The sequence below is a fragment of the Gymnogyps californianus genome, chromosome 13 (assembly GCF_018139145.2).
Source record: "Gymnogyps californianus isolate 813 chromosome 13, ASM1813914v2, whole genome shotgun sequence".
Taxonomy (NCBI): Eukaryota; Metazoa; Chordata; class Aves; order Accipitriformes; family Cathartidae; genus Gymnogyps; species Gymnogyps californianus.
The window spans coordinates 10,773,847-10,792,584 of record NC_059483.1 but is presented as its reverse complement, the minus strand read 5'-3'; the positions used below and the strand labels follow the sequence as shown (position 1 = coordinate 10,792,584).

Genomic DNA, 18,738 nt, shown 5'->3' with positions numbered 1-18,738 from the left:
GGGAGTAAGAGTTGATATCCGTTTTGATGAATGGATCATGTCCTCCCGTGAAGTTCTTGTCACAAGTGTTCCTTACCACAACTGCTTTGCTCTCTGGGCTGTGCGGACCACAGCGCTTTGGGGATGTAAGAGGGGGTCTGGATTACTATGGTGGTTGCTGGTTCTTGAAGGTGGGAGCTTTCCATCCCATCTCTCACTCAAAAGGCCCGTCTCAGGGGTGTATTTCTCTGTCATATTTTGCCTCCCCCTCTTCATACATTGCAGGGTTTTTGGCTTTTGTAATAAGAGGCAGTAAGAGCTTTATTCTTCCTACAAGGGGGGAAAGAAAAGCTGAACTGATGAAGCTCAGGGAAAGTGGTTGTTTCTTTCCTGAAACATGCGGTAAGAAATATCTGTGTTAACTGGCATTGAATTATAATCACAAGATGTTCTTTGCAACACTTCATTTACTAGCAAATTAATAACTGGCCTGGATCAGCCTGCCCTTTCCATAATTATGAAGTATAATAATTAGAGAAGCAGTATTCCAAATAATACACTTTATTGGAGCCCAAGATTTATAGGAAGACCGTATGAGCAGCTCTATTAATGGGAAAGTAAATTCTGCAGACTGGTGTTGGCATCAGCTTTGTCTGAATCTTCATTAGCCAGGAATACTCCACTGCTGAGCAAGTTAAGAGCTATTTTAATTGTCCAAACAGATGTATTTTCTAATATACTGTTTGATCTAAGAGAACAAGTTGTTCCTAGAAACCAAGGACCATAATTTTACCTTCCTTGGATTTTTCAGTAAAGTGATTTTTTTTTTTGAAGGCACTGTACAGTTATAACACACTGAGGGGGAGCTCATAATGTGTTTTTTTTTTCTTTTTCCTTAATTGTCATATAGTGGATTTAGAAAAAGAATAAGAAAGGCAAATGGCATAGTTTTGATGCCATCAGGACACTTCAGGTTAGAAAACAGCGAACCCTAGGCTATTTCTGACTAGATTGCCTCATAGCAGTGGGTACCACTCAGCATTGTTTGGCTTCTGTCTGATTAACTGCAAATGGCTGGCTAAGAATCTTGTTTCATACTTGTTGCAGCTGTGAGTAAGCAGCTGATTATTAATTCTGATTAGTCATTACTGATGCTTCATAGATGTACTGCTGCACAAAGAACAGGAGGAAACGTGTGGCCTTCACTTAGATCGTGGTCTTCATAATTTCGATGGCGTGTTGTGAAGAAGTGGCTTCAAATACCTCTCGTAAGCTGGGCTCATCTGTTCAGAACGAGAATGTGGAAGAGAATTAATGGTAATTAAGAAGAAGGAAAAGGCTATAATTTTTTTCTTAAGAATGATCTCTGAAATACAGAAAGCTAGAGTATTTAAAAAAACCAAACCACCAGCTACTTCAGCTATGTGCAAGATCTCTTCCCCTGTAGTATGTGCTGTCCTTCATAACCAGTACACAATGTTCATCCCAAATGGGACAGCATACTGTTTAACTTCAAAAAGTATGCTTGGACTTGAATGTTTGCTGAAGGCAAATTTTGTGTTCAGCTGTAGAATTTCAAAGGGTTGCTGATTACCACAGTAAAAATCTCACTTAAGGCAAAATGAGTTTTCAAACAGAGCAATAGCTATTTACATCATGCAGAATTTTACATTACTCCACAAAATGGATGAATTAAGAAATGAAAGTAAAGTGCTAAAGACCGTGAAGGATGAAATTGCCTTGTTTAACATTTATACTCTTTCTGGTTAAACACATTATTAAAAAAATTAAGTATTGCACTAGTAAAAGTACCAGCATATGGAAAATACCCTGCATTTAGTGGCTCTTGCAGCCATCTAGTGTTGTTCCATAATATGTAAACTATGTCAACAGACTTTTGTTTTAGCTTATTTTGTACAATGTTACCTCAGTGATATAAGGTTAAAAACCAAACCCACATTGGTGGCACATGACAGTCCTGCTCCCTGGTACAAGCTGTCGTACTCTGGGGGCTGTAATTCATTGTTAGGTTAAATGCCTGAGCTAAGACTATAGGTGGCATAATTGGAGTATCGCAGGTCATTGTTCAGAGTGAGATACTAAGAATTAAAAGCTCTTATTCCGCTTACTTTGACCTGTATTGCTTTTTTTAAAAGAAGAGCAAACAATTTCTGCTCTGGCTAATGCAGAAGTCGCCTGGCTGTAATCCAGCATCCGTACCTGCTTGTTGGTCGGTGACTTCTGAGCCCACTCGTAAAGCCGTTGATAAACCTGTCCGTCGTAACTGCCAAGCGCAGAATTCAAGCTCTTATCTGTGAAGTCAAAAGCGTCCACTAGTGGAACAGCATCCTTCCTATGGAGCAGATGAATGACATTCATATTACTGAAGTGGGTATTGCTTTCTAAGGGAGGAAAATAAGTCAAAGGTAAGCTTGAAAGTCAGTTGTCCAGGTTCCTCAGCCTAAAAAGCTTGTGCCAGTTTTTCCCCTTGCATACACTGTGGGGAAAATCCTTGTTTTGATTCCTCAGAGGCGTGTTCTACTAATGCCCTGAGCAGTCTGTATTGTTGAATGGGTATTTGCAGGGTCTTGTAATCATCTGGGGTCTGTCCCTAATTCCCTCAGGTGTAGGACTCAATCTCATGTCAGATGTTTTCTCAGCAGACTCTGCCAGTTCTTGCTTTTGGTTTTTGTCGTTTGTTTTGTTTTGTTTTTCTTATGCTGTATGTGTTTGTCTTTCTTACAAAATGGAATAAGGTTGCTACTAAATTGATGTGAAGTGCTTTGCTGATCTCCAACCTTCATCTCCTCTTAAGTATTTCTATTACCTCATCATGGGGTGTCAAGGTCTTCTACTCTCTTTGTGTCTGTAAGAACAAAGCAACCCTGAACGCCACCAAGGGCCCATCTAGCCCAGGGACCAACCTGACAGCAGTCAGCAACAGATAGCTAGAGCATAAGGACAAGTAAGTAATGACAGCATCTTCTCCTAAGCAGGAGATGGTTTCTTTTTCCTTGTCCTCCCATCGTCCTGGGTGCAGGAAGTTGTGCTGGCTGTACCCCACACCTGAGGTACAGGGGTGCAAAGCGGTTTGCTCAAATGTTGGCATTTGCATCTACCAGTTCCTTTTGGGGAAGGGCGGTTTGGGAAAGGCTGGGTTTTTGCTACAGACCGGGAAGTGTTTGTATCCTTTCTACTAATTGTAAATAACTGACTCTAATTACCCAGGTAAATACCCACTCCATTCTTGAATCCTGTTAACAAGGCATGGACTAACACAGAGAAGTTGCAATGAATTCTAGAGATGACAATGTGTTAAGCTTTTGAAAATGTTACGTTAAGCTTATCGCTTAACTTGAATTCTGCGATCAGTTCTGAAAATGCTTGCTGTTTGGCTCAGTCCTGTTCAGCTCTTGGTTATGGTGTATTCTTGTTTATCTCCAGGTGGCTTAAGTAGAATTTTACATAAAGTAGCAACTCGCTTCTCTGCACTGTAAGTTAATCTGTTCTTAACAAACAGCACTGAGTAGTGAAAGATGAACCCTTTGTCAAAAAGCCTTTGAGTGTTGTGGTAAGTTAAAACCTTAGCATATCTCAGAATTCATGTAGTTAGTAATAAATGGTGTCGAGCAGATGCATCTGAACTAGCTGTAGGCAGGATTGTTTGGGTACCAGTTGCAACTCAGCCATGGCAACAGAGTAGGATGTATTAGCTGTGGCTTAAGCAGATTTTGCAGTGTATGATCAGTTGCTGTGGCTGCCTCCTGCCCGTGCTGCTCTGACTACATATTTTCCTCCTTTTGCTCTACTGCAAATGGTAGAAAGTGTTCAGGATTTCTTGTTTTATAATTTAAGATTTCATGTTACAGAACTTTAATTTAGAGATTGCAGAGGAGCTGGACACTTATGTCTGTTTTGCTGTAAAAACGAGCTCTGTGTAGATGCTTCAATCAGTTTCTAGTGCTGCCAGGCAATGAAAATAAAAACTGAATGAGGTGAATTGACTTCAGAGATGTTGCCATAGGTACAGCAGCACCATTTTATATCTATCACAGAGACAAACTGAATAGCTGTGGATCTCCTCTCATGCTAGAGCAGCTCACCGAATGACAGCCAGGAGGTCCAGGTATGATGCTGTGACCATGTCCATTTGAGCTCCAGATATGTATCCGTCATGCAAGAAGAGTCCTGCATTCGAGAAGATCCCGTGTAATGCAAAGAGGTCACAAAGATGTTTCATAATCTTCTGGATGCCAGCCTGGGTCTTGAGTTTTTCCACAGTTTCTGCAAAGTTTTTCACTGTGATGTAGTGGCAGTGAGCCTGGAAAACAAATGCAATCAACAGTGAATGCACCTCAAAACACTTTTAGTAGGCCAAGTGACTCAAACGTTCTCACAAAGAATATAAAACCTTTTCATTTCCCTGGCACTTTTCCAGTCTGTATTCTTTGTTTGCTGGTTGACCAGGCCTTTTGCATTCATGTCTTAAAGCAGCGGTAGAGGAGAGAATTGGGGGTGTAAACAGTCAACACTGTGGTATTTGTAAACTCTAGAAAACTGCTTCAGAAATCATGGTAGTACTTATTCTAAATATTTGTGATGAATACCCCAAAGAGTTTATGTGATGGAAGCACATTGGAATGTGCTTGTGTTGACCCCTAGCAAGTGAATCTTGCTTATACATCAACAGGAGAAAACTTTTGTTGAAGACCTTGGGCTCATGGTACATTGGGCTCAGTGTCTATAGGGCTTCAGCTCTGAAAACATCTGTTGTCCCAGGAGAACAACCAAACTTACCTCTCGCTTTGGTGGTTTTAAGTAAACTGGTAATTTCTGGGTCGGACACCAGTAGAGTGTCTAACTGCCAAGTTACAGAAATATTAGCTGAGGTCCAGAGCAAATGAAGCAGGCTGCCTCCACCTGTTTGCGGGGGCGACTCTTGTTATGCTGACGTTACCGTGGGTGGTTGGTGGTGTTGGTATCTGCGTGGGTTCTCTCCCCCGCTGTATGGCTCTCCTCCCAGCTGTGGGTGGAAGCACGGCACACCTGCACTGCAGCCCTTCCTGCCCGCACGGTCAAGCAGCGTGGAGGCCAGTGTGGACGGCAGAACCTGCCTGAGGAGCGGGGTGTCTACTCGAGCCATTAACCTGGGTGGAGTGTGCGGCAAAGCCGTGCCCGGTGTCTGAGCCGGTCAGCTGAGAGCTGGCAGGCGTCAGTTCATATAGCTGCCGTGCCGGTCGTGTGGGTGAGTCTCCAGGGAAGGTGTGGAATAAGAAGTAAATACAGAAGTGTCCCAAGAAGGCAGCCAGTTATCAGGGTTTTAAAGTTATGAGGGAAACTCAAGGGTTTTGGGTGACTCTTCCTCTCCCTGAAGTACCTAAGAAGCTTTGAGGGCCCAGATTTTCTGAAGAGTCTAGCAGCACAATCGCCACTGACAATACCACCGCCAGCCCTCTGCATATGTTAGGCTTTTCAGAAATTGTTTATTTCTGACTAGTCCTGTGTCTAGGTTCTCCTCCTCGCTTCTTGGAGGGAGCTGGATTCCAGCTCCTCCTCTGACACATGGTCTTTTCAGTCCCGAGACCTTGGCCACCCATTTGAGCGGGTGCAGGAAGGAACAGTTTGTTCAGGTTTGTGTGCGTGGAGTGCTGGTCAGAGCCTTTTTGGAGGTAATCTCAGAGAGGAACATTTTGCTTCGGTTTCATTCCACTAAAATATATATTTACATTTAAACAATTATTGGGAAAGTAATTTTAAAAAGTCACTTTGTTTATAGGAGGTCTCCTTTATTTTTGAGGCAATTACAGTGTTTTTCTGCTTACAGAAAATTGACTACGTGCTGCTTCCACTGAGTCTGTGTAATTGAAAATGGGGGGTGATGCGTGGCAGACAGGTGACCACAAAAAATGCTGCTGCTGAGATCAAGTCTTTGCTCCCTTACTCAGTGAGTTCTTGTTTTGAAGGATTATAACTGTGCTTACTGGTGTAAGCGGATCAACACTTCCCATGGTTTTGAAAGGATCTCGGCTGTTGCTGAGAAAGGGTTTGACTCATCAAGGACTTCATCTAATTGACTGACTACAAGCGGGCTGTTCCCTACTATGAAATCACCAAGATGGTATCACCACAGTTAGGTATGTGTAGGGTTCCTTTTTCCCATGTCAGGGGCTTCTTGCTAAGTCCCTTTCAATTTGGGTTGGCTCTGGCTGAATGGTAGATTGCAGCAAGATGTTTTTCATTAAAAATTGAATGAAGTTAAAATAAGCCACGGATCTGTTTCAAAATCTTCCTTTCCTCAGCTTAGGAAGGAAGGAAGGTCTTCACCATAATTGCAGAGGAATTACATTTATTTGCATATTAAAAAAAAAATTGTTTTTTGGAGGTACTGAAGTATCAATCGTTTTGGTTTTCATTTAAATTTAGGGCTTTTCTCCCCTCTTGCTTTCTTTTGTGATTAGTTCTGTACTAACTAGCCCATGTTTTGGGGAATAAATGCTGCTGTCCTGATCGTACTTCAGCTGAAGGCATGCTGCTTGCCTGTCTAATCCATGTGAACTGGGAGTTGGTTTTGAATCTCTTACTAATTTGACTTTGATTTGATTTTTCTTTCAGTAGTAATTAACATTGCACTCATCACTGCTTTTCATTGTTTTCCCTGCAGTTATCTTTCCTTGTGAGAGCGGTAGATGTAAGAAATACCAGGCATGTTTCACCCTTGCTGTGACTCCACTAGCTTTCAGTAGGGTGGCTTTGGGGAGGCTTTCCTCTGGGAGCCAGAAACGCTGGATTCTTATAAAAAGATGAGCGTTAGCTGAAGGTGGTGGGTTCTTATTGCAGGGTATGGGAGGTCTGATTCTGCTAGTAGTGGCAGCATAACTGTGAATGTTTTTTGTTTTTTTTTTTTTACCTCCCTTTCATTTCTGTTCCCTCTAGTCTTTTTCTACCTGGCCTATTCAGATGGCAAATTCTTCAGATCAGGAATTGCTTCTTACTACGATTTTTCCACCATGCAGACCACAGTGGTGTCCTGATCTTTGTGGTGTCCCTTAGATGCTGATAGAAAACAATAAACAGTGCTGAGACTTTAAGCTAATCATGCTGTTTCTGTTGCATATTGTATCATAAAGACAAACATCAAATAAGCAGATAAATTTTGCTAACCTTCGCAGCCTGCACCAGCTGCACTGTGCACTGATTCCATGCGTCATGCTTTTTGACTCCAGACTGAATCAAGTCCTGTAGTTTAGCTGCTGTGCTGCTTATGAGTCTGGAAAATTGAAAAAGCATATTGTATATGAATATGGCAGCCCACATGCACTCGTTTCATACTCAGACTCGTGTGTGATCATATGGCAATATGGCATTTCTGACATTTGAAGTTATCTACACTCAGTATGAGCGAACTTAGATTATGCAAAATCTAAGTACAAATTAGGAGAAGCACCCAGACCACCCGGTACTGAAGGATTTCTGCTTCTCCTTTTTTTTTTTTTTTTTTTTTTTTTTTTTTTTTTTTTTTTTTTTTTCCAGGGATCCATCCTGCTCCACTGCCCGAAGCTTGAAGATTTCTGCATTTCTCAACTTCCAGGGTAGTTTACCAGGGGGTCTGCTGAGTTTTTTCTTGGGTGTTGTGTGTGTTCTTGGGTGTTGTGAAACAAACATCAGTTTCACAGGTATGTGAAATTTTAACTTTCTGTATAGAATTGCACAGAGTCCAGTTGCCTAAAGGTTTTACTGGATGGCAGCTCAGTGATGTGGTCTGGGATTTACTTAAATAGTGCCATCAGCTTGGTATAGAATCAACTCTATGGAATATAGTTGTTGGGTAGCACGTGGCTTAAAAACTTCTGATGTTCTGAATGTGAAAGCTTCATATTGAACATTAGACGTGGCTGTTAATCCTGTGTGAGTCTTCCTTTTCTCTTTCAGGACCAGATGGTATCAATTCTTGTGTAACTTATGTTATTTTACCTCCTGTTAAAGCAAGGAAGAAGCTGAGCTCTTAACACATTTCTGATGTCAAAGAGAGAAACCCCATCTCCCGTCCTCCGTACTGACCTGGCTGCCATGTGTTGATAGGCCTCAGTGTAAATATCTGGACTGAGAAAATCCAACTTGTTCTTGGCTGGACACTTCCCGGGTTTCACTGCAGCCAGATAAGTGACAGATGGCGGAACAGGCTGGCCAGTGCTGGCTGCCATGAAGCACTTAATCAGGAACCTGGGAAGAGGGTAACAGTCAGAGCAGGGCATGGTTGTGATCCCCACGCAGCAAATGGTCATGCAAAAAGTAAAGTGGGCTCGGGTGAGGAGCAGCAAGGTGTGACCCATCCCATCAGTGGTCCAGAATGGATGTGAACAAGTAATGACCTTTTGTTTTGCATGTTATTCGCAGTAACCTGATCTGTGATAGGTCTCAGGGGTAGCCTGTCTACCGTATTTAATGCTACAGCAATCGGTAGTGATGAATTTTTAGGAAGAAACTTGCTGTGGCTATTAGCAGTCTCAGCAGCATGGTGATTAGATACATTATCAACTTTGCAGTCTGAGTCTCAATGCTCTGGGAGTCTTACGGTGGTTTGGTCCTGCCCTCTGTGATCCCCAACACACAGTCACATTATGTCATCAAACTTGAGACCCTTTCTTGGAGCTAAACATGTGTCCAAGGAGCATTCTCCACTCCCTTATTTTTTTGGCACCTCTGCTATGACCTAGACTGACCAGGTCTGGAAGTAAAAGGTTCCAGGATTTCTCCTGACCTTGCTATTGATCTTGCAAGAAGAGGCAGTAATGAGTGCAGAAGAGTCTGCATGTAAGCACAGAGCTACGTGGTAGCACCTCTGTCCCTGGGAAGCGTACTGGTTTTCTCCTTCTAGTAAAAACACACGTTATTAAAAGTTCGAGCAGCTGTGGTTTCTTTCTCCTGTATTTCATCTACTCTGGAAAATCATCAGTCTGCGTGTTCGGAGGAAAGTGGTGTTCTTGGAGCATGACTCATCTGCTTTCAGTATCCAACAACTTTGCCTTCTCTGAATCAACCTCGCTTTACCAATATCGCGTTACATTGGTTGCTTAAAAAATAAACCGCAAAACTTGTATAGCGATGCTTTTGCTGCGCTACTAGACAAAGAGGAAAATGAGGTTATGCAGAACAGCACCTGCATATGTCCCAAAACCAAAAATAGAAGAGAGAATCCGATTCCCACACACCTCCATGCCTGTTAGACAGAAGACATGAATAGTTTATGTCCTGAGCTGTATTTTTAGAAGGTGCTGTGAGAAAGGAGTAGCTGGTTTTACTGGTTTTGGAGAAGAAGTGGTAGAGGTTGAATAAATGAGGGGGCAGGCTTTTAGATGAACAGATTTGAATTGTTACCTGGCAGTTTGCAGGAGCAAAATGGTGTTTTCCCCTTCATAAATACAAGAGGCAAGTATTTTGGTATACAAGGAAGGGAGTCCACTCAGCAAGGAGTAACCGTGTCCCCCACATGCCCGGAGGCAGATCTCCACTGCTGAAGTGCAGTAGTGAGTAATCATGGCTTTAAAGCCTGAAGAAAATGCATGGAGCTGTTTTAAAAAGAAAAAGAAAAAAAAAAAAAAGAGAGGCAGAGTGTTAATGGTGAAAGTGTTCTAAAGCAATCCTCAGAGTAAGTTTCCTTTTTTTAATTTTGTGCAGTTTCTGGGCGTGAAGTCCCTGTCAGATCCTCCTTTGCATGCTGGTGTAGCACCCAGCTCCCTGAGCCTGGCCTTCGGTTTCTGCCTGGGATGCTGCACGCCCTCGTGCTGGGCACGCTGTGGTCAGTTTATGCATTTTTGGGTTTCTCTCAACCAGCAGTGGCTTTGGCTGCCCCTGTTCAGAGTGTGTTTTCATTTCAGGCTTCCAGTTGCAAAATCTTACGTTCTGTCTAAAAGTCACATTTTTTGTTTTGGCTCAGAAGTGAATATTTGCACGTGCATTTGTAGACGAAGTTGTGAAATAACGCTTAGTGCCACCAGCTACTTGGAACGAGGTTTTTATCAAACGGACATGCTTTTCAAGGACTTTTCACTCTGCATTAGTTCCCAAAACAGCAAATTTGGGGCGGTAAAGCAAATGCTGTTGCTGACTGGTTGTGGACCTAGGACACGCCATTTGATCTCTTAGTGCTTCCTCTTTCTCCAGTTATTTAGTGGTGAGAGGAATGCTTGTCTAGTTTGCTAAAATACTTTGATATTTAGAGATGAGAAGTGCTGTATGAGCTAATCCTGCTGCAGCTCACCTCCGGCAGCGTATCGAAGTTCTTCCTCTGGATCTCTCTGTACCCCCTGTTGAATAGCTCCTGCAGGTAGTCGCTGATGAAATGAAAGGCATAGGCTGCTGCCAACTGGGGCAGCAATTTCTCTTGCTGAGTCTGGTAGTCAAGGATTTTTGCTTCTTCTTTCCTGTTGGAAGACAGCTGATGAAGTAGGGAAAGTGCAGACAGGGGCGTAGCTACTGTTTAGTTTACCTATCGCATAACGAAAACCGGCATTTTTCATTACTAAGCAGCAGTATGTGAACAGGACTGAGCTGATGTGGTGGCAGCGAATCTGCCCAGTTTGCTAAGCTGTTAGAGAAACAAGCCTGACTAGGAAAAAAGTGATTTTTCTGCTGTGTTGGTGAACCAGCCTAACAGAGTAGAAAAGGCTCCGTGTGATCAGTCGGTACAGAGGGGGAACAGGGACTGCGGGAGAGGATGAGGATGAAGCCTTCAAGGACAGCAAGTTGTTAGGTGTTGTAGGGGAGGCGGTGGCACTGCACCCTGAAAAACTTCTGCTTTTCACACTGGATCTTTGTGGCCCTGGGTGTAGATAGGTTTCTCTGAAAATATTTGAGTCTAAATTATTTTAAGCTTTCTGAGCTTTTTTTGGATGTTCTTTACCACTTTTGCTGTGATTAGAACACTTATAACCAATTCCATCATTTGAAGTCCTTACAATAGTTCAGCATGCTGTGCTCTTGTGTTTGGTTTGCGTTTGAACCAAACCACACTCTCATTAGGATCTTCTTGCTTTTGAAAGGAGATTTAAGTGGGAATTTTTGCAATCCATTCAAATGAAAATACCTATTTAAAAATTACAGGGATTCTTACCAGACTAATAAAATTCAGTGTTGTAAAGTCTGGATGTTGGAATTGTGGATGTTGGAAGGTATTTTAATGTCACGCCCACTAGTAGGATGCTATGGAATAAGAATTCAGCAACTTGTCCGCTTTGTCTGGATTCTGCTGAGTTATGGGATTACACGGGAAGGCCAGTTATAAGAAAAATAAGTTGCCTGTGTGAACTGCTGAGCTATTCAAACTATGAAACTTATCTTAGAAAGAACTGTAAACATTCTCTTGTACTTTGACTGAAGCTCATTAATGTAAATAACGGGGAAGCATGTTTGTAATACCCTATCTGGGCCAGGAAATAAGCCAGTGATGTGCTGAAAGATAAGATGAAAAGTAGAAATACAGACTGGTGCGGAGCAACATGGTGTATGGTCCCCTTCCCACCGCTGCGGACTTGCGTGGCATTACCCAGGCTTTAACTTGGACTGCCGGCGAACCACAGAGTATCGGATGGCAATGGTGCAAGCTTTCATTAGTGGTATTATAACTTCGTCTGAAATGAGGGAAATGCGCACTGTAGTCATTGTGAAATAATTAATCTGCTGTGACCCCAGTCTTACATAGGTGCCGTCTGGTTGAACCTGGAGTAGAGAGAGGATGTTAGATGCCACCTTCTTCAGTACTTCAATACTAGGATGGTTGTGTAATCTCTAGGCATGGAATAAAATGGACACTGAAAACCTTCACTCAATGCAAAACTAAACATTTTTATGTGTGATGGATGAAACATATCCATTTGAAGAGACAAACTCTTACTGCTTCTGGCTCAGATGGGTTCTGCCTGCCCTGTGATCCCCAGCCTCTGAATGTGGAATTCCTGGCACCGAATTTCATTCAGGATTCAGGTAACTTCTGCCCTTGATAAAACCGCAGAGACTTGCAGACACCTCAAAGGAAGATTTTTGTCCTAAATTTAGGCAGGTCCCTGTTGTCTCTCTGGCTGTGCAATGAGAGTCTGATGGGTAAGTCTGTGATGCGAGTCTATACTTACCTCACAAAACTTGTTCAGCATGTTCTCCCTGGGGACGCGCACGTTCTGCAGCATGAGGTAGCCATTGTCAACGTGCTCAAAATTCATTTTGGGACCGATGTCTCCTGCAGTTATGCCTGCAGCGGGAGAAAACATAGCCTGCTTACTTCCACTTGAACTTTTTTTTCCTCCCCATTTTGTGTCAGGCTGGGGATCTCAACGGAAGGGCACGTTCAGCTCTGCTTCTTCCCCAGCATGGGTGATCTTGCCTGAGGGATGAAACAGGCATTCGAATGCCTTGTGGTAGTTTGTTTCCATGATCCATCTGTTACCCATGTTGGCCGGGGTCAGAACTGAGGTGTTAATGCAGAGGTGGTCAGAGCAGCCCGGGCTTCTGGTTAAGAAGAAGGCTTGGTCTGGATATGCCTGAGGATACATTAAATCTTCCTTTAGATAAAAAGGTTGGAGTTAACGATAACTATGCCTTGGGTATCTGTCTTGGTTTGGTTTTGGCAATTATAACTCTCTCTCCCTGGGCCCAATGACTTAGAAAACATTTAAGGGCAAAATAGGCAGAGCACCTGCACAAATGCTGTGCTGTCTGGGGTCGTTTACCTGGGCAGAGTGAATGGTCCTGAAGGCTGCGTATCTGCACGATGAAGGGATGCACGCCGTAGCACTTCCCGTGGATGTACAGCTGAGCAAAGACCACTGTGTGGGTTGCTGACCTTCCCACTGCAAGAAGAAAAACAGCCCCATTCCCTTAAGACAAGGTACAGTACAAACACTTCCACAGTTAACAGCAGTCAGTGCTAACTGTGCGTTAGGTCTCACTAACTATGGGTCAGCGTAGATGTGATCCACAGATGCTGGAAGCTGGAGATTGCCTAAATCGGCACTCTGAGCCTACTCTTTCACTCTCAGAAGTTGCATAATCTTTCTGCCTCTGTTGCTGCCCGTGAGGCTTGGATAAACAGTTTGCATCAGCAGATGAGAAAAAATAAGGAGTTAAAGTTCATGCCGTGCTGAGAGAGTGGGAAGTGCTGTGGCTGTTAGCGTAATCCAGTTATTTTCTGTGAAATACCTTCCTGAAGGGAGCCATGAATTTCACACTTGAATCCTTTATGCTGATCCTTTATGCTGATGACCTCCCTGCAGTTTTTGGTTGTCTGAGTGTTATTTACAAAGAAGAGAAGATTGATTCCTGCAGAGGCAGGAGTTTCTGTGAGCGAAGTTCTCCAGCCCTGCCACCCAAGGGCTTTTGACAGATGATGGTGGCTCCCTTCTGGCTTTTGAACTTGTACAAAACCCTTTGGTCTCTTACTTGCCTCTCGATGTGTGTGCATCTCTTACTGAAGTCCTCTGCTAGTACCTGTGCCCTCAAACATGGAGCTTGAGCAGGGCAGACGGAGTAACTGAAGGAGGCAAATGAGGAAAACCAAAATATTTTGTGTGGTACTTACTGTCTCCAGGCCACCACTTCATGGCAGAGATCTTTGGTGTGTTCAGTATAAACTCCTGCGTAGTGATATCGAAGACTGCTGTTGTTTCCAAACCCTGAAGATAAGTTCCTTTAAAAAAAATAAAAAATATATATCTCTCTCCTGGTGTATCACAAGGATGGAGAGAGTGGAGGATCCCTGGAGGCTGGTGTGAGTGTTACCAGGGTTTTGTGGTTTACCCTCCCGACAAGAACTGTGGGACAATGCTTCCAGCGACCCCACACCATCTCCTGCAAAGATCTCTTGAGCCACATGGTGCTCAGGCAAGCTGCCTGGTTCATGGTGACAACCATCAACTTGGGCAAGCTGCCTGGCCGATCCCCTCCACTGACGGTGACTGCCTGCTATCTAACCATGAGCTTTCACCCTTGCTCTTGTTATTTTTTCCACATTGGCAAAACCAAAGCCAGCGCATCTGCAGCTTGCAGAGGAACGCTGAGGACATCAACCTCTAACGCAGGTGGCATTTCCCCCCCAGCCACCCCTGCCCCAGTGAAGCATGGACAGCTTGCACTCAAATTCCCCTGAGAATCTGGGCCAGCACCTTTTCTCCTATGGAAATGCTGCGTTTTCTTTGCAGCCTTACCGTGCCCCAGTTCAGTCTGGGCGTAGCTTCCGATGAGCTGATACCGGGTGGCGAGAGGAATCCATTTGGCGATCTGTTTGTCGGAGCCCAGCACCGAAATACTTCTCATGAAGATGTGGTGAAGGAGAAACGCGATGTCTCCTGACAGTGCCCTGCAGAGAAGGCACAAGGGGTATTTTTACATGGATGAAGTCCCAGGAATGTGATGAATGAGGCAGTGACACTGCAGCAGTCACCAGACGGTACCACCTGCTGCCTTTTGATTTCTGCGTTGTCATACCTTACCCAACCTCCAGCATCAACACAGTATAGCAGGAAAAGTGCTCTTCCAAGCTGCTTTTGTTCCTTCTTTCATAACATAGTTTGCTTAAGTGTTGCTAGCTCATTATTTCACTTGCCCTTGGAGGAATTATCTGTTCTGAGTAGCAGATACTGAGCTCCTAAAAACACAGCCCAGCTCAAAAGCTCCTGTGGCTCTGATAGCTTGTGAGCCCTTCCTATCTTTGTTTTACTTCACAGGATTTTCTTCCTGATTATTTATGTCACATTTTAAGGCTGAGCTAAAAAAACCTCACCACCCTATTCTAAAACCCCCAAACCCTGGCAATTCACTGTGAGGCACGTTAGACTGAATTACATATGTTGGCATCTGAGACCTGGATTTCCTGAACCTTCCCATTCCCATTCTCGGGAAATACCTTGGTATGTTGGGTTTGTTGCTGTACTGTTCCCTGGGTGTTTGCTGTCAGTATTGCTCACTGACAGTGACTGGGGTTCATGGAGATTTGGCCTGACTTGAGATGTTTTTTTCTTGTGGAAAAATTCAAATACATCCTGGTAACACCTGGTTTATTGTCTGGTCGGTCAGATGTCCTTTGCATCACCAGCTGATAGGGCTGCATACATCCTAAAAAGCACAATTCCAGCAGCTGTGTATGGGAACTTGGGTACAGTAATTTCCATGGTGCAAATCAGAAACTCCTTTGTTTTAAGCTCTTTTTGTGTGCGAGAAATCCTAAGAAAATATGAGGAATATAGTCCCTCTTCCTGGGATTCCTCAGAATATGGTTGAATCACCTCACAGATATAAGTACATGTGCTCTCACACATAAAAATAAGTGGCTTTGCTGTTCTCAGTAGCTTGTATGGCTGTCAGCACGTTGCTTTACTGCAGTGCTCTAGTGAGCATCTCATTCTAGATAGATACCTTTTATTGTTAACAAATGACTACGACCCTTCTTTTATACTGGCCCTGAGAGAGAATCAGTCATGCTGAAAAAGTGGGGGGAAAAATATGAACAAAGAAGTTAAAGGGAAATTGCTTTGATTAACGGAAAAAGACTTAATGAACCCTTGGCAGCCCATCCAGAAATAACGTTACTTTAACTACAATTTAAAAAAGCTGGCTTTTAAATGTGTGCAAGTGATTCACTGTGGCTGGCACCAGGAGGCACCAGGACTTTGTCAGTCAGAGCTTGGTGCTCACCTGGTGTTTCATCAGACAAGAGCTGTCCTGCGAGGCAGGCTGTGCTCTTAATCCAGCAAAATGTGGTAGCACAGGGCTGGCCCTGCTGAAGCCCTTGGCGTCAGGGGGCCTGATAAAGGCAAGCCTCGGTGGGAGAGATGGTTGAGTTTTGTCAGGTTTTTAAAATCTTCTGGGATTCTTTTTTTCTTCTGAGGGAGGAGTGGAGAGCTGCTTTTTATTCGGAATATAATGATCAGGTCCAAGAGCTCTTGATGGAAGATGTCCCCCCTTATCAGTCCCACTCGCTGTAGGTGGTGAAGAGCTTAGCATAAAAAATTATAATCTTTCATGTGATGAAATATCGGAAAGTGACTTTGAGTATCAGCGGTGATTTGTAAGGTGCAGGCATTGCCCTTTTGAATGACGCTTTTGAACTTGCACCTTCTTACTGGGTATGTAACCCCACCAAACTAACAGTGTGCACCGGGCAACAGCAAACTGGTACTTTTCTTTAGCAAAGAGGGAAGGAAGGAGGGGCAAGCAATTAATTAAAATTAAAATGTGGAGCTCAGCCCCATGCAAAGTGTTAAGAAAATTTTTTTAAGGAAAGGATTGTGAAAAGTATTTTATTCCATTTACCTACAAACTAAGGGGTTTTTTTTCTTCTTTTTTTAATACAGTATGGGTTTTCTAGATAGAGAAAATGTAATTTTTAATTTATCTGGAAGTCAGTAACATAACTGAAGCAGCACCACTTCCAATTCTGATTATACATTTAAAAATGCCTGAGGGGTGGTGTGAGACCTGTAGCACAGGTAAGGAGCTTGCGGAAATGGAAATAATCACGTTGTGGGTGTGAACTGCTGTGATCTATCACGCTGTACCCATGTGCTGCTCTTTGAGAAGTTCCCTGCCGTGTATCATCATTTTCCCTTTTCCTAAGCGTGCTGCTAAAGTAAAAACCTGCAGCACTTTTGTATCAAAACCTTGTCTGTCAACTGTTGGCCTCTCCCAGCCTTTGCTAAAGCTGATTCTTGTTGGCATACAAAACTTTTAACAAAAAATTAGTTGTACATTTAAGAAAATAAATAAGTCACCTGTAAATGTACTTAAATTCAGGTCCACTCTCAGTCCATCCCATCTCGTGCATCTTTTTCTGGAGGTGAACAGCTTTTCTGACTGCTTCTTCGTACCTCTCATTCTGGCTCTGGAAATACTGATTTTCTCTGCTAAATACAGGGTCGCATTCGATAGCTTCAACTGCAAAGCAACACAGAAGAGTTGGTTCTCCTGGGGCTGGAGAGGTGTGGGCAGCACCTCGAGCCCTGCTTGGGAGGAGCGGGCAGGGCTGGACTCGTGGATACTGATGCTGTGACTTTTTAGGGTGACTGCAGGCAGGTTTTATTTTGCCGGTGCTGGCTCTGATGGCTGTCACACCTAAATCTGAAAAGCAGTGGGTTTGGGGAAGGAGGAGGGGAGGGGAACGGAGTGGGCCTGAGAGGGGGGTCTGTTGAGTGGAAATAGTGACCCTGCAGGGTAAGGCACCGTCCCTCATCAGGACATTGGAGGTGACGTTGTGCCTCGGGCAGAAAATGCCATGGATCCCTCTGTCTCTAATTGCTGTTCCCGTGCTGTGATGGCAGCAAGAGCTGCGGTTAGCTGGGTTTTGCCCAGAGGGTGGCTAATGGCTGGAGCTGCCGGGTGTCCCGCTCGGCACCCGTGCTTCGGCTCGGGACTTTACCAGCCCTTCGCAGTGTTGCGAAGCGACTCTTGGGTTTGCTCTTTCTGTGTCAGCCTGAATGTTCCTGCTGCTCCCTTTTTGCCTTGAAACCTTTGAGCCATTCACATTTAAGGTTTTACTGAATTCCAGTTGCACTGTGAAACGTGTGATCCCAGTAGCCTGTGCTGTTTTAATTTGACAAGGGTATCATATGGGGGTAGTTACAGAGACAACAGAGCTTTCTATTTTTTTTTTTTTTCCTCTGTTCCTTCTGAGGACATGGTCATTTTTTGGCACACCCATCACGAGTGAGAGCAGCTCAGCCTGGCCGAGCCAAACCATGGAAGGAATTCCCCACCTGGATGAGCCTGATGTGCCAAGGAGGGTTGTTGGCTGTGGTTCATGCATGGTGTGCGTCGCTGCGCAGCAGCACTAGCCCCCACGCGCATCCCCCTCGCACAGAGATGCTCGCCTGTGTGACCCTCAGTCCTCGTATTCCAGTTTAACCAGTCTCGCCAGAGATACTGGGGATAGGAGCAGGGAAGGGGAAAAGCTTCAGACAGCGGGAGTGGCTGCGGAGGAGTCATGTTGATTTACACTAACAGGGGACTCCATCTCCACGCTCCCACTTTTTTAAGAGACGGGTGATAAGCAAATACCTGGGAGCACAAAACCCACCGTGCTGCAAAGGAGGAGCAGAAACAGCGGGGACGTAGGCATGCTCTGTACCAGCCTGCAGCCAGGGGCCTTGTAAGGCTCACTCACCCACCGCCCTCCGTATCCGAGTGTGCTCCGCGCCGCCGTCCAGCCAAACCGTGAGCTTTTCCACACTGAAGGAGGCTGTTTGCCTCTCACTGGCGAGATCGGGGTTCACGCTGCCGAGGACCGAGCCCTGCGAGTACTTGCCGGTCTCTGGCAGAGCCATCCTGGAGGCTGAGCTGCTCTCGGAAGGGATGGGGCTTGTTAGGCGCTGGCACCCCTTCAGCGGGTGGCTGATGAAGATGTTGGGCGCAGCGAGGAGCAATTTCAGTGCGTGGGCCAAGATGATGTACCTGCACAGGGGTTGCATGAATATTTAGGCACTGTCTTGTTCTCATTGCAATGATATGGACAATGAAAATTTAGGGCACTTTTAAGAGCTCAAAATGGAGGTTTTATGATTTTTTTTTTTTTAAACATAAAATCTTTTTCTTTCACCAGTCTGTCCCCAATATTTTATGTGAAGTTACTGCTGGAATATCCCACAACTATGTGTTAATATTTAAGGGAGTTTCTGGCCCTGGCCCATTCCCCCCCTATGCTGGGCACTGCCGCTGCTGCCTGGCCTATGGGCACCTGCGGAGAGGCTCCTGGACCTGCGCTCGCAGGCACTGCAGCTCTGC

The 18,738-nt window shown here is 44.4% G+C and overlaps 1 protein-coding gene across 1 annotated transcript; it reads right to left on the bottom strand.

The window, feature by feature from the left end:
• Positions 1-748: 748 nt before the first annotated feature.
• On the bottom strand, positions 749-18,281 carry ACOX2 (acyl-CoA oxidase 2). Its single transcript, XM_050904709.1, has 14 exons — positions 18,122-18,281; positions 16,734-16,896; positions 14,172-14,323; positions 13,547-13,654; positions 12,699-12,818; positions 12,105-12,220; positions 11,522-11,694; positions 10,238-10,400; positions 9,355-9,545; positions 8,038-8,199; positions 7,141-7,246; positions 4,083-4,300; positions 2,200-2,332; positions 749-1,262 (listed from the first exon to the last, which is right to left on the bottom strand). The coding sequence occupies exons 1-14, from the start codon at positions 18,279-18,281 to the stop codon at positions 1,200-1,202; spliced, it is 2,028 nt and encodes a 675-aa protein (XP_050760666.1). The 3' UTR covers positions 749-1,199.
• Between the last annotated feature and the right edge of the window lie 457 nt (positions 18,282-18,738).

Excerpts from the sequence above, each read along its gene's own strand:
- ACOX2 (XM_050904709.1), bottom strand. The coding sequence starts at position 18,281 with ATGGCTCTGCCAGAGACCGGCAAGTACTCGCAGGGCTCGGTCCTCGGC. Across the intron at positions 12,221-12,698 it reads GGACCATTCACTCTGCCCAG|GCATAACTGCAGGAGACATC; the intron begins GTAAACGACCCC and ends CTCCCGCTGCAG. Across the intron at positions 1,263-2,199 it reads AGTCACCGACCAACAAGCAG|ATGAGCCCAGCTTACGAGAG; the intron begins GTACGGATGCTG and ends CGTTCTGAACAG.